The 18101-nt window shown below is 32.4% G+C and overlaps 1 protein-coding gene and 1 long non-coding RNA gene across 2 annotated transcripts; one reads left to right on the top strand and one right to left on the bottom strand.

Moving 5' to 3' along the window:
• The first annotated feature begins 1408 nt into the window (after positions 1-1408).
• On the top strand, positions 1409-4634 carry LOC111897602 (uncharacterized). Its single transcript, XM_023893559.3, has 8 exons — positions 1409-1638; positions 1852-1943; positions 2162-2309; positions 2438-2569; positions 2744-2881; positions 3050-3634; positions 3782-3936; positions 4198-4634. The coding sequence occupies exons 1-8, from the start codon at positions 1576-1578 to the stop codon at positions 4310-4312; spliced, it is 1428 nt and encodes a 475-aa protein (XP_023749327.1). The 5' UTR covers positions 1409-1575; the 3' UTR covers positions 4313-4634.
• A 10470-nt stretch (positions 4635-15104) lies between these two features.
• Positions 15105-17810, bottom strand: LOC111897640 (uncharacterized). Its single transcript, XR_002852340.3, has 3 exons — positions 17570-17810; positions 16466-17010; positions 15105-16220 (listed from the first exon to the last, which is right to left on the bottom strand). It is a non-coding gene; the product is annotated as an uncharacterized LOC111897640 (long non-coding RNA).
• Between the last annotated feature and the right edge of the window lie 291 nt (positions 17811-18101).

Here is an 18101-nt window from a genome sequence, read left to right as displayed (position 1 = left end):
TAATGCCATCGATAAATTGTAAAGAAAAAGGTAACCGAAGTCATTTAATTTTCAAGACCATTTGATTACATTAGTGTTTTACGTTTTTTCCTTCGAAATTACTCATTATTAACGTGGACATGGATGTAGGTTAAATCTTGATCAAACATGCAATTCTCATGTTCTTATTTTGCCTTTTGTTTTTATATTTTTGTTGTTGTTTTTATATTTTGATTGTATTAGTGTTTTTATGTTTTTGTTTTCATAATGTCAGTAGTTGTTTGTTAGCCATTTTTTTCTTCAAATCATGTATCAACGTATCTTAAATTTTTAGGGTACTTGTTCAACAACCCTCTCATTATATTATTACATGTTAAAAAGACTGATTATTAGACTGATGTAGAAAACACATATTTTGGTATTTTTTTGATTTATAATTCATATCTACGAGATCATTGTTTTAAGGTTCACATATTTTAGAAAACAGTTATTAAGTTCGAATATACATTAATTATTAACATGGAGTTATATATATATATATATATATATATATATATATATATATATATATATATATATATATATATATATATATATAGGGTTAGATTATTTTGTTTTCACTATCTATTGCGTGCATGTATGACTGATTCTGGACCAATCATTTTAGTTATTTTAAGAAAGTAATTAATGCATATTACATGTTGAAGATATAATGAATATTAATTACATCTTCAGTATTTAATATGTATTAATTACTTTCTTAAAATAATTAAAATTATTGGTCCAGAATCAGTCATAAATGCACACAATAGATAGTGAAAACATTTGAACCTAACTCTCTCTCTCTCTCTCTCTCTCTCTCTCTCTATATATATATATATATATATATATATATATATATATATATATATATATATATATATATATAACTTAACTAGATGATGGTAGCTGAAACTTTTATTCATAGAGAAGTGTTTGTAAAAAATAATTGTTAACTTTTAAATGTGTAAATTTTATAGAAAAAAAAAAGTTAAAAACTTCTGCTATCAAACTTAAAGTTTATAAAAGCTCTGGAAAACTTAAAGTTTATAAAAGCTATGAAAAGCTTCATGCCAAATACTTATAATATATTACTGTTATTTTTTATTTTTGTAGTATTGTAATTTACCTCTAAATTCACCAAAAATATTTATTTTAAAAAACACACTACAAATATTCATTTAAAAAAATTGAATAGATAAAAAAATTAAATTATATAAAAATACGTGTGCAAATTGGCATTAAAATCAATATTAATGGTGGAGTAACAGGTATTCTTCGCGCCACGTTCATTGATGAGTTTAAACAGGCGGACCATCCGAAGATAGTGACAAAATCATTATTCTATTCCCATACATTTTTTTATTATCTTTTAAATCAAACAACAATCAAGTCCTGTATGACGTCATCTGTTGAAATTCAATGCTTCCTCTCCATAAAAAATTAAAAACCTTGCCGATAATTACCTCAGTCTCTCAATTGGGGTTTCGATGTTATTTTCGGGAGAAACCCACTTCAATTTGTGAATAAGTTCATCCAGTTGATGGTGTGTCAGCCATGGTTGTTGACGACTCATCTTCTTCACCTAGCTTCCGTGAGCTTGACGATGTCTTCTTACAGGTAATCTTTGTTTTACCTTTTTTCGCCCACCAAGTGTTTGTGTAATTGCCTTTCACTAGGAGAGTAGTTTCTGATGCAGGGAAAGTTACTATTTTGATTATTGAGGTCAAATCTAGCAGTTTTTAGATGCAAAATTGATTTATATTTCCTTGCAATTTTAACACCAACCACATTTCTAAGTGTTTTAATCCTTCTCTGTTTTCATATGTTTAGTCTCAAGCAAGAATATGGCTTGCAGAAGTGCTGCACACAAGATTTGATGAACAAATAAGCATATGTGATCTACTTTCTGACGGCGAGCTGCTGTAAGTCATCACTTTGAGTAAATTACACTTTTGGTCCCTGTGCTATATTGATTTTTTTCGATGTGCTCGAAAAACATTATCTTTTTTGCATTTTCTGTCGCTATTTTACTCTAGCATAACCTTTTTAGTGCAAATCTATATAAAAGTATGTGACTTCACATGCATGACTTACGAGTAGAGTTTGTTTATGATTATAATAACCTCATTTAACTTGACAGATTCGAAGTTTCAAAACAATTATGGAATATGTTGCTTGTTAAATATATGGAGCTCAAAAATATTAAAGCGCGTATGTTTATACCAGTTGATACAAGGAAAAGCAGTGGGAGATATAGACCTTACTCAAACGTTGATTCATTTTTGAAGGTAAGCTCCTTAAAACCACTAGTAGTCTTCAATTTCTATATTTTTCTACATTCTCCTTGGAAAAAAAAAAACTATTTTGATTAGGATGAGGAGGGCATTTATGTCTTTTATATTTTTGTTTGTTGCAGGTATGCAAAGTTATGGGATTGAGTGGTGTGGATCTTTTTTCCCCATCTGATGTTGTGGAGAAGAGGGACACTCGGAAAGTATGTATATGTATACGATCTATATCAAAGAAAGCAAGGTCTAAGCAATTAGATGTGAGTAATAAATATATTACATATTCTCTCCAAATTGTTGCTTACTTATATGAAATAATTTCCCCTTTCAAAATATGATGTGTCACAAAATACTACCAAGATGATCATTGAAAAGATGGAAACATTTTTGATATAATACATGATTATACAATTATACACTTTCTTGATATTTAGGTTCCCGATTTTGATATTGTCACGAAAACAGTAGCCATGTCCACAGAAGCTATTAGATGCATCAGAAGAAGTTTGGAATCATTCACATCCAGTGATACTCATGGAAGAAGTAAACATGGAAGATTGAAATTTAGGCAGGTATTCTACTTTCTAACAACAACTTACCAAATGGCTGTTTAAACCTAAAAACAAAAAAGAATTGAACTTATCTGTTTCAGAATAAGGTTAAATGTCCATTTTACAAAAAATCATTTTTTGAAGGTCAAAAAAAGTATAATGGTTTAAATGTTCAATCACTATGTGTAGAAAAATTCCGTTGTATCACATCAACAAGAGGATGAATTATCATGTCTTGAAGAATCCGATGAGGCAAAAAGCAGTTTTTCCGACACTCCATACGCAGATTTTCTATATTTAGATTCGGGAGACTCACCAGATATAATCGATAGATACACACCGACTCATGACGAGTTTGACTTTGACTTTGACTTTGACTTCGATGCAAATTCCGAGCCAGATGATCATACTACTTCGATTCCGTCCACTCTCGACGGGAAGGTGTCGGTTTCGTGTAATCTCGAGCCTCGGTTTGAAGAAGCAACAGTACGAAATTTGGAATTTTCTGCTAGGGCTTTTTCACCGTGTTGGGATGATGCGAAATCGGATTGCTCAGTGGATCGAGATATTGAAGCAGGGAATCAAATTTGTGGGACCCACGAAGATTCGGGAGATTCGTTGGTGTTGATGAAGGATGACATCACAAATGTTGCAGAAAGTATTCAAGAAATAGGGGATGATGACAATGCGAAGAAAGAAGATAACCAATTATGGACTAAAGGAAACATCGGCGTTCATTTCTATTCTGAAGATGAAACTAAAGCTGATAGCAAGGTATATTTACATTTCTTTACTGATAACAACAATGTAACTTTATTTTTTTAATTGAACTGTAAAAACGAACATAAAAGTTAAAACCATTCTTGTTTAAGGAAAGATTCTAAGTGAATAGTTATCTTTAACCTTTTCAATGTTACACAGGATGAAGGAAAAGACGATGGTATCAACTGTTTGTCAGAAGCAAATGAAAAGAAAATAGTCAACACAGAGAAAAAGTCAACCTATATTGCACCACTGCTTAAAACCGTTGCTAAAGGCACAGCCGTTATTGGCATTTTGTTTTTGCTTCACCTCAGGTTCATTCTCAATCATTGTATTGCGTTTAATGTGCATTGGACTGAGACTGGAACTGGAACCGATGTCATGTCAAGTCAAGTCAATGGGGCAAAAAAATGAAGTTACCTTTTGTCCCATTAAAAAAAGTTGGACAAAAATCCGTGCAAAAGACATGAATACCCTCACTAAAAATAGCCCTAGAAGTCTTGTCCAGTCCTCTCTCACACGCTATAATTGTTTTTCTAATTGATTTTTTAAATGACCATGAACTTACATAACAGGATTAGGAGTGATGGAAATACAAACAACAAATCCAATATAGTAGGGTTCTCAAGAAGGAAAGGAGAAAAGGGAAACAAGATATATCCTGTTGACAAGTTCAAATTTGGGGATTAGATTGTCGAAAGTCTTTATATTATAAACAAAAAGGGCATGCACTAGTCATGGGTGTCCCCACCAGAGGGTCCCACACACAGCATACAAAATGTTAAACATAGGAAAGCCTTCGGATGCATCAAGATGGGGGCATATATATAGCATATACTACTTTAAATACAAAATGGAATTGCATTAAGGTATTGTATCTTGGAGTTAAAAGATTTTTGAAATGTATATCTCATGACAAAAAGTGTGCACGTGAAAAATGTAGAATGTTTTGCTCTGTTAGACCTTAGGTTTCGATTATCTTGAAACTAGGTATTAACAGAATCTTTATATCTATCGTTTGGGAGTGGTTGGCAAATGCATTTAATAATGAAATCGATGATAAGAGAAGAAATTGTATGCTATAAAAGTATCTTCAATGGTTAACTTTATAAAGACTTGATACTTTTGTACATCATCTTTCTACTAACTTTTATTTATTAAAAAGTTTTTTACTAATACCATCTCTAATGGTTACTTTTTTCAAAAGCCTTTTCCTAAAATTAACTAATTTACTAACATATGTCAAATTTTAAGGTATTTTTCAGGCAATTTTTCTGAAAAACTTTTCATATATTTGTCAGGTATTTATCATTATACTAACAAATGTCGTATTTATTCTTTACAGACACATAATACCAAAAAAACAACTTTTCCAAGTATTCTTTCCGAAATAATAAAAGATGATAAAATTCTCACATATATAGTTGTATAAAAACAAAAATGATAAAATATTATGTAACCTTAATGTTTTATAATATTTGATATTTTTTTATTTTGAAAGTTTTGATAGTTTCTTTTAGATTATATAATATTTTATAAATTTTGTTGATTTTTATTTTGTTTATTAAATCATGATTAACTAATAAAAAAAACTAAAATAAAGTCTAACTAAATGTGAGAAAACCTAGTAAAAAATTAAAAGTTAGAAATAAAAAATAGATGTTTGCAGTGAACTTTAAAAAAAATTCCTTTTTAATAATAGAAATTTTAAAATAATATTTTTTATCAAAGAAAACTACCATTAGATCCATTAAATTAATCGCAAAATTGTTTGTCACAATTTTGCCATAATATTTTCTTTTTTACAATTTGGCCATAATATATACTTTTGCTTTTTACATTTTTGCCACCATACTTACACTTTTTCCACAAAATTTATTTTTACTTTTTACATTTTTGCCACAATACTTTTGGCTTATACAAGTTTGCCATAATAGTTTTGGATGTTGACATGTTTGGTCTTTGTCTAAAAAATAAATTACAAAAACTATCCTCGGAAGAGGCCTTGTCCATTTCTTTTTTTATGTTTGAGTTTTCGACTTTGATCACAATTTGTTCATATGTTGGCAGGTTTAAGCAATGTATAGAAAATCGATTACAAAAGTTGGCTATGTAATTTACATAAAAGGTCCATATGTACTTTTTTATAGAAAAATAGTCACAACTTAATAAAAAATTAATAGAGTGCGCCACCCACAAAAAAAACATCTGACTTGTGTCCCAGCGAAGCAGCAAAGGGAAATTTCTAGTTAATGATGAAAAGACATTATGTGAATGCATAAACACACATACAAAAAAGGGGAAATATCCAGAACAGTTATAATATTTTACCCTAATTTACAAAAAAAAGTCCAAATTAAAATTTGTTTACGGAAAAATATGAATTAGGTAAAAATGACGACTTGACCTATTTCTTCTCGTTTACCGGTTTCATTACTTACATGGTTTCATTAAAGTCTCATTATTTTACCATAATATATGAATAAGTTCCAAACTAAAATTTAGTGATGATTTGACTATTTTCTCCTAGTAACATACATTTTACGGGTTTCATTGTTGTCCTGAACGCCTAATCATTAATAAGCTGATGAGATGTATATGTTAGGTTATATAATGTTATGTTTACAATAAAACTTGATATCCTGGTGTATTGTATATTTTTTGGAATATAAAATGCATCCAACGAAGATTGCAATAATTACATAAACTGGTAATTAACATCATCATTTTTTAAGTTTATAAGAAATTTCAAATTGTCTATCTAATCTTATGTAACCAAATATATCCATCTCATTAGACATCATCTTATTTCCCACCATTTTTTCTCGGAAACACACATTTTACCGGTTTCATTGCTGACCTAGATATATATTAAAAAAATAAGCCGATGAGATGGATATCAAATTCTATGGTAAACATAGCATTATATAACCTATCGTATCCATATTATCATCTTATTTAATGACTAGGCGTCCACGTTGTAATGACCGTGTTTCTAGGCTAGGCACTAATATTGACATTATAGTCTAGGTTAACCTTTGTGACTCATTTTGGAGAAATGAAAAGGAATTATGTGAAATTTATGTGTTTTATGCTTAATTATTAGGGTTTAATTAATTAAGAATAAAAATAAGCGTCAAAATTAAAGTGTGAGATAAGCCCAATATCCTTACATAAAGTTGTAGTGGTCGAAACAAGGATTTCAAGGATATAAAGAATACCAAAATCCGAGTTATAACGAAGACGTTATGATCTGTCGAAGTTTCGCGACAAAGTCGGCACGGTGCCAAATGTCGTAAAAAGTGAGTTTTTGATAAACTACTTTTTAGCCTTAGTGATCTAAACAAAAGTCGTAGTATTCGTTAAACCGAGAAGTTCGATAAAAAGGACGCCCAAATCTGACTTCGTATGAGGAAGTTATGATTTTTCGAAGTTTCAGCTTAGTAGTAGACAGCTAAAAACTCGAAATTTAGATCGAGTGCTTTTTAGCCGACACAACCTAAACGAGAATTTTAGGTCTCGTCATTAGTAGCATAACGGTAAAAATTTTGATGAAAACGGACATCGGATGAAGAAGTTATGAATTTTTAACGGATTTCCTGTCCTGGTCTGTTAAAAATAATAATAATAAAATTAAAGTCAAAATTAGCTGACGAAGTCTAAACGGAAGTTGTAGAGCATAATTTTAGCTAAGCATGCATATAAAGAACGTCAAAAACGGAGCTCGTATGCGAAAGTTATGGATTTTAGAAGTTTTGGCGCGAAAATCGAGAAAATTCGCATAGTCACGAGTTGCCACGTCACCCTCGCTCAAAACGCGTCACGTGTCCAAAAATGCTGCTAAGTCATCCGAGCTGTTGAGTCATCCGAGCACCTGGCCTTATCTGAAGTGGTCCACTGAGAAGGCGACACGTACCCTCTTGCACGAGACCGAGCCCTCGCAAGCCGCCACGAACCCCCCCTACTTCGGACCCTAGACCTCGGTCCAATCACAGACTGATAGCGAGCCCCTCGCAGGTGCGAGCCATGTGCGAGCCCTCCCTGCAAGCCTTCAGATCTGCGACGCGTGGCCTCTTCTCAGCCCTTGGATCAGAAGCCTCCCCCTATAAATAGAAGGGTGCGAACCCTCTCGGCTAGAATTTAGAAATTGGCAATTTTGGCCTCTTTTTCACTATGTTGGCTATTTTCACATCCCCCGAAGCCCCGGTACTTATTCCAAAGCCCGGAATACTCCACGAAGTGCCCGAGAAGCCCGGAAAAATTATCTTTTCGGTTTTGAAGCCCGACCTTTCGCAGAGCCCGATTTCTCAATAAAACTCTCGGTTTTATTAGAAACGATCGTTTTAGAAAACGAATTGCTGCCCGATTTTCATTAAATCAGGTGAGTGTATAGTCACTTTCACATTACACATAGATATGAAGTATTTACCTTAAAATACGTGCTATGTGTAAATATATTAATTGTTTATTTGAGGTAATTGTTGAATTAATATTTTATACAAGTTTTAAACTGTATATATATATATATATATTTTTATATACAAATATGTTGGGTAAAACATGGATAGATGAATTAGATGATGTGTGATGAAATAAAAGTGATGAGAGGTATCGATGTTTAAGATGATCTAGTCATCTAGCAAAGTATAGACAACGACCACAGACTATTTTAGATAGTCCAGTGGAACGTTAGTAGACTTGTAATCGGTACGTATGTTTGAACTATATGTTCATAAAGTGTTCTTGAACTATATGTTCATTAGGTGTTTTTGAACTATGTGTTCATCCATTAGTTCTTCTTTTTGACACTATTACGTGTCGGGGTACGGGAGCGTACGGGAGTACTTTATCAGTATTTTCACTATACTTTTATTTGGAAGAGCTTTGGAGTCTTTGTTCTTTTATGAAGTGATCGGACTAGCTTCATGAGTTAGTGATATAGATCATGAGTTAAATAGTGGGTGTGTGATGAAAGGTGAGTTGGATAGATGAGATGATCAGTGATATAGATCATGAGTTGAGAGTAAGTGGTGAAATATGGGAAAAGCTTTTACCCAAATGTTGGCGTGAGTGGTGCAATATGAGAAAAGCCCTTACCCAATGTTGACCCCCGTCATTCAGCAGAGTAGGGATGACAACCATGGATTGTTCTAGACGGTCTGCGGAAAACTAGCAGGCTCGCAACCTGTAGGTGTTAATGGACTTGAGTGTTCATTCGCTGTACTCTAAGACCCCCGTCATTCAGCAGAGTATGGATGACAACCATGGACTATTTTGACGGTCTATGGAACACTAGCAGGCTCGTAACTTGTAAGTGTTAATGGACTTAAGTGTTCATTCGTTGTACTTTATTCCCCTCATGAGTGCCTTTAGGGCATGTAAGGATGGGGAAACCCCTTAAGTATGTTCATCAGCTGTATGGAAAACCCATTGACATGTATTGTCGGGGGGGGGGGGGGGGGGGGGGGGGAACTCCTGTGGGAAATACCGTCGACGAATAAGAGCTATGGACTAGCACATGGCGATGATGTGAATCCGTGCCTATTTGACATAAATTGCTGAAGGAAAGCAATGTTGTCACCTTGCTGATTGTTTTATGTTAGGAAGTCTTGTTTGACATAAATTGCTAAGGGAAAGCAATGTTGTCACCTTGATTTTTTTTTATTTGACATAACTTGCTGAGGAACCCCCAAAGCAATGTTGTCACCCCTAGTGATAATCCTTAGGCTAGGTCCCTTATGATAGTTGTTTTAGGGACCTTGATGCTGTCACCCCTAGTGATAATCCTTAGGCTAGGTCCCTTATGATAATCCTTAGGCTAGGTCCCCTAAAGCAATTTATTGTTGATTGAGAACTTAATAAGTTTATTATTTATTGTGGGTTGAAAACCCTATATGCTCACCAGGCTCCTAAGTCTGACCCACTCAGTTTAAACTGTATCATAGGCATCGATACGAAGTTGCTTTACACTGAGAGATTAAAAGAGAAGTAGATCACTAGTGTAAATGAATGTAAGTTTTGTTTATGCTTATGTTTTTGTATTGACAATGACATCCCAATGGTTTTAGTGAATAAAATACATTTCTTTGGAAATGATTTAATTAACATTTTTATCATGTTTTTCTGGGAACAAATTCTGTAACACTTTTAATCAAATGATTACTCTGAAATTATTTTAAAAGCATAAATTAAATCGGTCTTTTCTGGCCGTGAAATTGGGGATGTCACGCACGTCAACAATGAAACCGGTAAAATGTATGTTACATGGAGAATATGGTCAAATCATAACTAAATTTTAGTTTGAGACTTATTCGTAAATTAGGATAAAATAATGGGACTTTAGTGGAACTAGAAAAGTAATGAAACCGGTAAACCAAGAAGAAGTGGTCAAATCGTCATTTTTGTCGGTAATTCATGTTTTTTCGTAAACAAATTTTAGTTTGGGTAGGTTTTCCCCTCTTCAACATTTCTACTACTTCCTTGTCTCCCCCTTTTCAGGGATCTCCTTGTTCTCTTTCAAAAATTTCATCCATACCTTCGCCGCCTTCTTCATCATGTTGTTCTATCCTTCAGGGATGTTCGGAAGGTGCCCGGGCCTCCTAAAAATACTAAGCTTTGCTGAAAAAAGTTGCAAACTTAAGTTCCGAAACTTTAGTCTTAACTTCATTTAGTCAGAAGAACTTAGAACGGCGGTAGCAGGGCGAAAGGCAAGGTCACATCCTGCCGTCATAGCTTGCCTCTCATTGCTTCGTACGAGACAGAGAAAGAAAAAGAAATATAAAAAGAAAAATGGAAATAGTGAATCAAGATATAGACTAGAGTAAAATATTATGACTTTTCTGAAGATTTTCCAAAAAAATAAAGGTATAAATCACTTCTATTTTATATAGACTCATTAAAAGTTTTATCCGATTTTGAAAAATGATGTTTTCTAGTTTTGCAAATGAATTTAACTTGAATGAAGTAAAGATAACAGTAAATTTAATATTTTTGTTTGTTGCAGGTATGCAAAGTCCACAAACAGTAGCCATGTCCACAGAAGCTATTAGATGCATCAGAAGAAGTTTGGAATCATTCACATCCAGTGATACTCATGGAAGAAGTAAACATGCAAGATTGAAATTTAGGCAGGTATTCTACTTTCTAACAATAGCTTACCAAATGGCTGTTTAAAACTAAAAAAAATGAACTTCTCTCAGAATAAGGTTAAATGCAAGAAATATAAATGAACTTTAAATGATTTGTTTATTTCCATTTTACAAAAAATCATTTTTTAAAGGTCAAAAAAAGTATAATGGTTTAAATGTCTAATCACTATATGTAGAAAAACTATGTTGTATCACATCAACAAGAGGATGAATTATCATGTCTTGAAGTATTCGATGAGGCAAAAAGCAGTTTTTCCGACACTCCATACGCATATTTTCTATATTTAGATTCGGGAGACTCACCAGATATAATCGATAAATACACACTGACTCATGATGAGTTTGACTTTGATTTTGACTTTGACTTTGATGCAAATTCCGAGCCAAATGATCATACTACTTCGATTCCGTCAACTCTCGACGGGAAAGTGTCGGTTTCGTGTAATCTCGAGTCTCGGTTTAAAGAAGCAACAGTACGAAATTTGGAATTTTCTACAAGGGCTTTTTCACCGTGTTGGAATTTTCTCAGTTGATAGCAAGGTATATTTAGATTTCTTTACCGATAACAACAATGTACTTTATTTTTTTAATTGAACTGTAAAAACAAACATGAAACCATTCTTGTTTAAGGAAAGATTCTAAGCGAATAGTTATCTTTAACCTTTTCAATGTTACACAGGATGAAAGAAAAGACGAGGGTATCAATTGTTTGACAGAAGCAAATGAAAAGAGAATAATAGTCAACACAGAGAAAAAGTCAACCTATATTGCACCACTGCTGAAAACCGTTACATAACAGGATTAGGAGTGATGGAAATACAAACAACAAATCGAATATAGTATGGTTGTCAAGAAGGAAAGGAGAAAAGGGAAACAAGATATATCTAGTTGACAAGTTCAAATTTGGGGATTAGATTGTCGAAAGTCTTTATATTGTAAACAAAAAGGGCAAACACCAATCATGGGTGTCCCCACCAACGGGTCCCACACATAGGGATGTCAACGGGGGCAAACAGGACGGGGATTGCATCCCCCGCCCCCGCCCCCGCCCTCGAAATCTCCATCCTTTCCACTCCCGCCCCCGCCCCCGTTCCCCCGCCCCGATTGATTTTGGGCTACCTTATTTGAGCTAAAAGAAGTTCTTATTTGGGCTAAAAGAAACTATTTTTTGGGTAACAAATAGATATTTATAAAATAATTTTAAATGTTACAAACAACTAAGAAACATAATTTTTATTGAATTTTTGTTCGTAAAAATCATTTTATTGTTTATTATATTTATATAATTAATATATGTCAATCCATATAATTTATTAACGGGGCCCCACAGGGGGTTTCGGGACGGGACTACCAACCCCTGCCCCTGAAATTAAAACGGGGTTAACCGTGCCCCCGCACCGCCCCTGTCCCCGATTTTTTTCAACAAATGCCTCCATACGAGATGGGGCCCCCACGGGACTTTTTGACATCCCTACCCACACACAACATACGGAATGTTAAACATAGGAAAGCCTCTGGATGCATCAAGACGGGGGCATATATATAGCATATACTACTCTTTAAATACAAAATGGAATCGTATTAAGGTATTGTATCTTGGAGTTAGAGATTTTTTAAATGTATATCTCATGACAAAAAGTGTACACGTGAAAAATATAGAATGGTTTGCTCTGTTAGACTTTTGGTTTCGATTATCTTGAAACTAGGTATTAGCATAATCTTGATATCTATCGTTTGGGAGTGTTTGACAAATGCATTTAATAATGAAATCGATGATAAAAGAAGAATGTATGCTATAAGAGCATCTTCAATGGTTAACCTTACAAATAATTGTTATTTTTGCACATCATCTTTCTACTAACTTTTAATTATTAAAAAAACTTTTTTCAAATACCATCTCTAATGATTAATCTTTTCAAAAGCTTTTTTCTAAAATTAACTAATTTACCAACATATGTCAAATTTTCGGGTATTTTTCAGGTAATTTTTCTAAAAAAACTTTTTGTATATTTGTCAGGTATTTATCATTTTACTAACAAATGTTGTATTTATCCTTTATAGACACATAATGTCAAATAAAAAAACAACTTTTCCGAGTATTCTTTCCGAAATAATAAAATATGATAAAATTCTCACGTATATAGTTATATAAAAAAATGATAAAATATTATGTAAGCCTAATGTTTTATAATATTTTATATTTTTATTTTGAAAGTTTTGAAAATTTCTTTTAGATTATATAATATTTTATAAAATTTGTTGATTTTTATTTTGTTTATTAAATCACTTGATTAACTAATAAAAAAACTAAAATAAAGTCTAATTAAATGTGAGAAAACCTAGTAAAAAATTAAAAGTTAGAAAAAAATAAATGTTTGGAGTGAACTTTACAAAAAACTTTCCTTTTTAATAATAAAAATTTTCTAATAAAAATTTTCAAATAATATTTTTTATTAAAGAAAACTACCATTAGATCCATTAAATTAATAATGATATTGGTATTGAAATTGGGAGAATAAATTATACTATATATTAAAATAAAAGTTCTTGGCAAAATTGGTTGTCACAATTTTGCCATAATATTTTCTTTTTTACAATTTGGCCATATATATACTTTTGCTTTTTACTTTTTTGCCACCATACTTACACGTTTTCCACAAAATGTATTTTTGCTTTTTATACTTTTGCCACAATACTTTTGGTTTTTACAATTTTGCCATAATAGTTTTGGATGTTGACATGTTTGGTCTATGTCTAAAAAATAAATTACAAAAACTATCCTCAAAAGAGGCCTTGTCCATTTTTTTATGTTTGAGTTTTTGACTTTATCATAATTTTTTCATATATTGGCGGCAGGTTTGGTCAAATATATAAAAAATCAATTAAAAAAGTTGGCTATGTGGTTTACATAAAAGGTCCATATGTATTTTTTTTATATAGAAAAATAGTCACTACTTAGTAGAAAATTAATAGAGTACGCCACCCATAAAAAGGACATAAGTAGACTCCTGAGCTAGTCCCCAGTGAAGCAGCAAAGCGAATTTTCTAGTTAATGATGAAAATACATTATGTGCATGCATAAACACACATACAAAAAAGGGAAATATCTATAATAGTCCTAATATTTTATCATAATTTATAAAAAAAAGTCTCAAATTAAAATTTATTTATGAAAAAAGATCAATTACCGGTAAAAATTACGATTTTACTTATTTCTCTCGGTTTACCGGTTTCATTAGTTACATGGATCCATTAAAGTCCCATTATTTTACCATAATTTACGAATAAGTCTCAAACTAAAATTTAGTGATGATTTGACCATTTTCTCACAGTAACATATATTTTACGGGTTTCATTGCTGACATGGATGCCTAATCATTAATGAGCTGATGAGATGTATATATTAGACCATCCACACCAATGAAATATCATTCATCTTTCAAATTTGACACATCAGCTTTGCAATAACCACTTACATCTATGAATTACAAACACTCTTTCAAAATGGACCCTACTTCCACCTCACCATATAAACAATTTATTTCACATGTTTTTTAATTATTTAAAAATTATTTAACAAACTATTAATATTAATATATTATTTTATTATCTTAGTTAACAAAAGTTATATGTAAATGGTTAATTATTTTACACTTGGAAGATATGAGTATAACTATTGTTTACATATATTAATCGTCAATATCTCATCGGAAATGTAAATATTGTTATAAGCGAAAGTTTTAATTTAATTATGTTTATTCGATAAAGGTAAATTTTGAAGAAAATTTGAAAAGATTTGAAACAAACATAAAACTAACAATGTTATAGTATGTTGATTATTAAAAAAGTAAATAGAGTAAAGAAGATAATTGGAGTAAATTGTGAATGCTGTACAATTTTATTTAATTCATATATTATATAAATAGTGGTGGGTCCTGCTATATGTATATGTGGCCTTTCAAATGGTCATTCTATATTTGCAAGTGTCAAACTTATGTGTCATTGATACCTCATTTGAAAAAGGTTTGCAAGACTAGTTGAAATACCGGTGTGGATGGTGTGGATGTTCTAAGGTTATATAATGTCATGTTTGCAATAAAACTTGATATCTTTGTGCATTGTATATTTTTGGAATATAAAATGCATCCAATGAAAACTGCAATAATTAACTTCTATTTTATATAGACTCGTTAAAAGTTTTATCCGGTTTTGAAAAATGATATTATTTTTGTAAAGATTTTCAAATCCTAAATATTATTAAAATGGATAAACGGTTGTCCACACATGAATACATACACCATCTGTCGGTCAGAAAAGTTAAAAGGGATGTAAACTTGTCGGTCAAAATATTTTACTAATAATATATAAATGTTTGAAATATCAAGGTGAAAGCCACAAGCATCTTTGGCGTCCCTTCATTATTGTAGGTAAAGTTGATTCTTAGCTTTTACACAAAAGGCTACCGTACTCCTCCATTCATTATTGTATCGTAAGAGCTAACCGGAGCACACCAATGTAAAAAATATCTTTTGAAAGCTGTCATAATCTAGCGTAAGAAACATCTTTTGAAAGCTGTTCATAATCTTCCATACGTCTATAATTCTCAGGTGTATGTTTGCGAAAGAGCATAACAGCATCATTATCGTTTAACAAACTAATATTGTATATAACATCTACCTTGTGAGCATTTAACTAATGTTCATATCTAATTGTGATTATTATTCAACTTCCTTCACCGGACCAATCACGTGACCCAACCAACGTTTTTAAATGGTTAACATGATCCACATCATCAAAAACAATCGACCTTTTTATGACAAACCTAAACGTTAGCTGGCTCACATGATTGGTTCGTTGTAGGAAGCCGAATAATAATCACAACTAAAGATGAACATTTATTATATGTTCACAAGGTAGATGTTATACACAACATTAGCTTGTTAAACGATAACAAGGCTGATAGGCTCTTCCACAACACCCCAGGATTAGACTTTTGGAAGATTATGAGTTGCTTTCAAAAGATGTGGTTTTTTATGATGGTGGGCTCCCTTTAGCATTTACGGTCCTCGATTGTTTTTAGTCCTCCATTGTTTTCTATATGACAAAGACATTAATGAGTACGCATATTCCACCTCCAACTCTGTTTATATTCTTTTCCATAAATAATTTTATCTTGTAATTTTGTTAAACCAAACGTGCTTCAGTCCTCTTGAATATTTTCAACAAAGCAGCAACCATCAAACTTGATAGAGATCTCATCATAAATAGAAGATGCAAGAGTAGTCTTAGCACCTCCCCCAACCCCCTATATTCCAATCATACGCACACCACTTGAACCAATTTGTAACTTTGATTTCAAATTTTGCATACAAGCATTTGTGCTTGATTTTATTAGCTACAACCTCTGTGAGATTGTGTAAACAGTTTCTTTGATGCCCTTTGATTCATACCTACACATCAAATATACAAGGATAATTAACATACTCACATTGACAACATCAAAAGTAAAGGACATATCTCCACTAGTTGTGATTACTAATCAAAAGATCAGGTCAAGCCTTTTCTCATTATCATCAGCAACATGTAAGGATAATCAAGACATTTGTACAAAAACTTATAAGGTACAAGTGCAAATTTCTTGTATAGCATAACATATCTTAAGCATAAAAAGTGCAAAATCAAAAAAGAAAACTACCTGTTAGCGATTTGACTTGTTTCCCATCCAGAAACATTACTTGCATCCACAAGTGCTTTTCTATAAGATTCGACTTTGTTTTTGTTCTCTAACTCATGTTTCACAAATGCTTCTACGTATTTCCGTTTTTGTCTTCGCGCTTCACATGGATCCACATCATAAAATATGGGCATAACGACTTTCCCTCTCGTATCTTTGCATTTCATAATATACTCAAGTTCAACTAAACACCATGAAGAATCTGCATAGTTTTTAGAGAATACGATGATGGCAATATCTTATTTCTTGATTGACTTCTTAAGGGACGGGTTGATCAATAGTATTTCATCATCCTTATAAGTGTAGATCCCTTGTTGCACAAGAGTTGTGTAAACATGATCCACAAAAGTCTTGCGAGGATCTATTCTAAAACTAAGAAAAACATTGTGATTCCATGATTGAGAAGAAAAGACAGAGCCGAAGGAGAATGTGATGATGATGATGCCATTGATGTGCTGATTTATTGACATAGAATGATGTGGTTTGAGCACCTGAATGAAATATAACTGTTTATAAAGAGATATGTGAGCTTCCAAGAAATTTCCAATTTACCTAAAGCTAAAGAAATATCAAACATCTTATCACTTAACATTTTCAAAAAGAGACGTGAGTTTGACATTTTCAATTGAAATAAATTAAATACGAAAAAATCGCCCCTATGTTAGACTGACATTTCTGGATATTGTCAGTATCTTCCGTTTCATACAATTCTTCCTCTGTTTCAGACATTTCCAAAAATAGAGCATATATAAGAACCTCAATTTGATCATACTAAATTTTCAAGGTTTAACAGACTAGATTAAAAAAATGGTTCCCCAACTATCTATGATGCTAGATCTCAAGTATTTACTACGGAGGTGTTTACAATCAGCATGAAATATAACATGTTCATAATGCAATCCGACACAAGTAACCCAGATAGTATTTTCTAGAAACTTTAATTTCAATTACACGATTATCACATTTATACTCAAGTACTAGAAATAATTTGATACAGCAAAAGGTAGCAGAAAAAACAGCAGCTACAGCAAGAACGAAGCATGTAACAGAGACAATTTAAATTACTTGTTTGTTGATGTCAATCCGTTTGACCAACAACGAAGCATTTGATATTTCACATTCAAATCACCAATTTGCTTCAAGCACCAAACATGTGAAGTATGTGAATATCAGCGAAGGAAGCTTCGGATCGTAAGGAGGCGTGATGGAAGCAAATCGGAGGTGGAGGCGTGATGGAGAGGAGAGTGTTTATTAGGTTAAATATACGGCCCCCTTTACGAAGTCCTGGCCCTAAGGCTGCACACCATATGACCCTGACAAACTACTGGCCCTTTTAGAGTTTGGGTATACTCCCTTCCTAGTCCGGTAAATAGGTCCAAAACCAGCCTCAATCAAAATGGAACCGAAAATTGGATTATGTAATTATATAAAACAAAATTCGGACCATTTAGGGACCTCAATCAAAATGGAACCGAAAATTGGATTATGTAATTATAGAAACAAAATTCGGATCATTTAGGGAGCGTTTGGTTCGCATAATGTTTTTGGAAAGAATGAAATTCATCAAAAGAATTGAAATCTGAATGTATTAGAAGCT

Source organism: Lactuca sativa, chromosome 5 (genome assembly GCF_002870075.4).
Source record: "Lactuca sativa cultivar Salinas chromosome 5, Lsat_Salinas_v11, whole genome shotgun sequence".
NCBI lineage: Eukaryota > Viridiplantae > Streptophyta > Magnoliopsida > Asterales > Asteraceae > Lactuca > Lactuca sativa.
This window is presented reverse-complemented; position numbering and strand designations above follow the sequence as displayed.

What these genes read in the sequence shown, in the direction of transcription:
- LOC111897602 (XM_023893559.3), top strand. Translation starts at nt 1,576, where the DNA reads ATGGTTGTTGACGACTCATCTTCTTCACCTAGCTTCCGTGAGCTTGAC. An exon ending in CTTTCTGACGGCGAGCTGCT is followed by an intron (nt 1,944 to 2,161) that starts GTAAGTCATCAC and finishes TTAACTTGACAG; the next exon opens with ATTCGAAGTTTCAAAACAAT. An exon ending in ACGTTGATTCATTTTTGAAG is followed by an intron (nt 2,310 to 2,437) that starts GTAAGCTCCTTA and finishes TGTTTGTTGCAG; the next exon opens with GTATGCAAAGTTATGGGATT.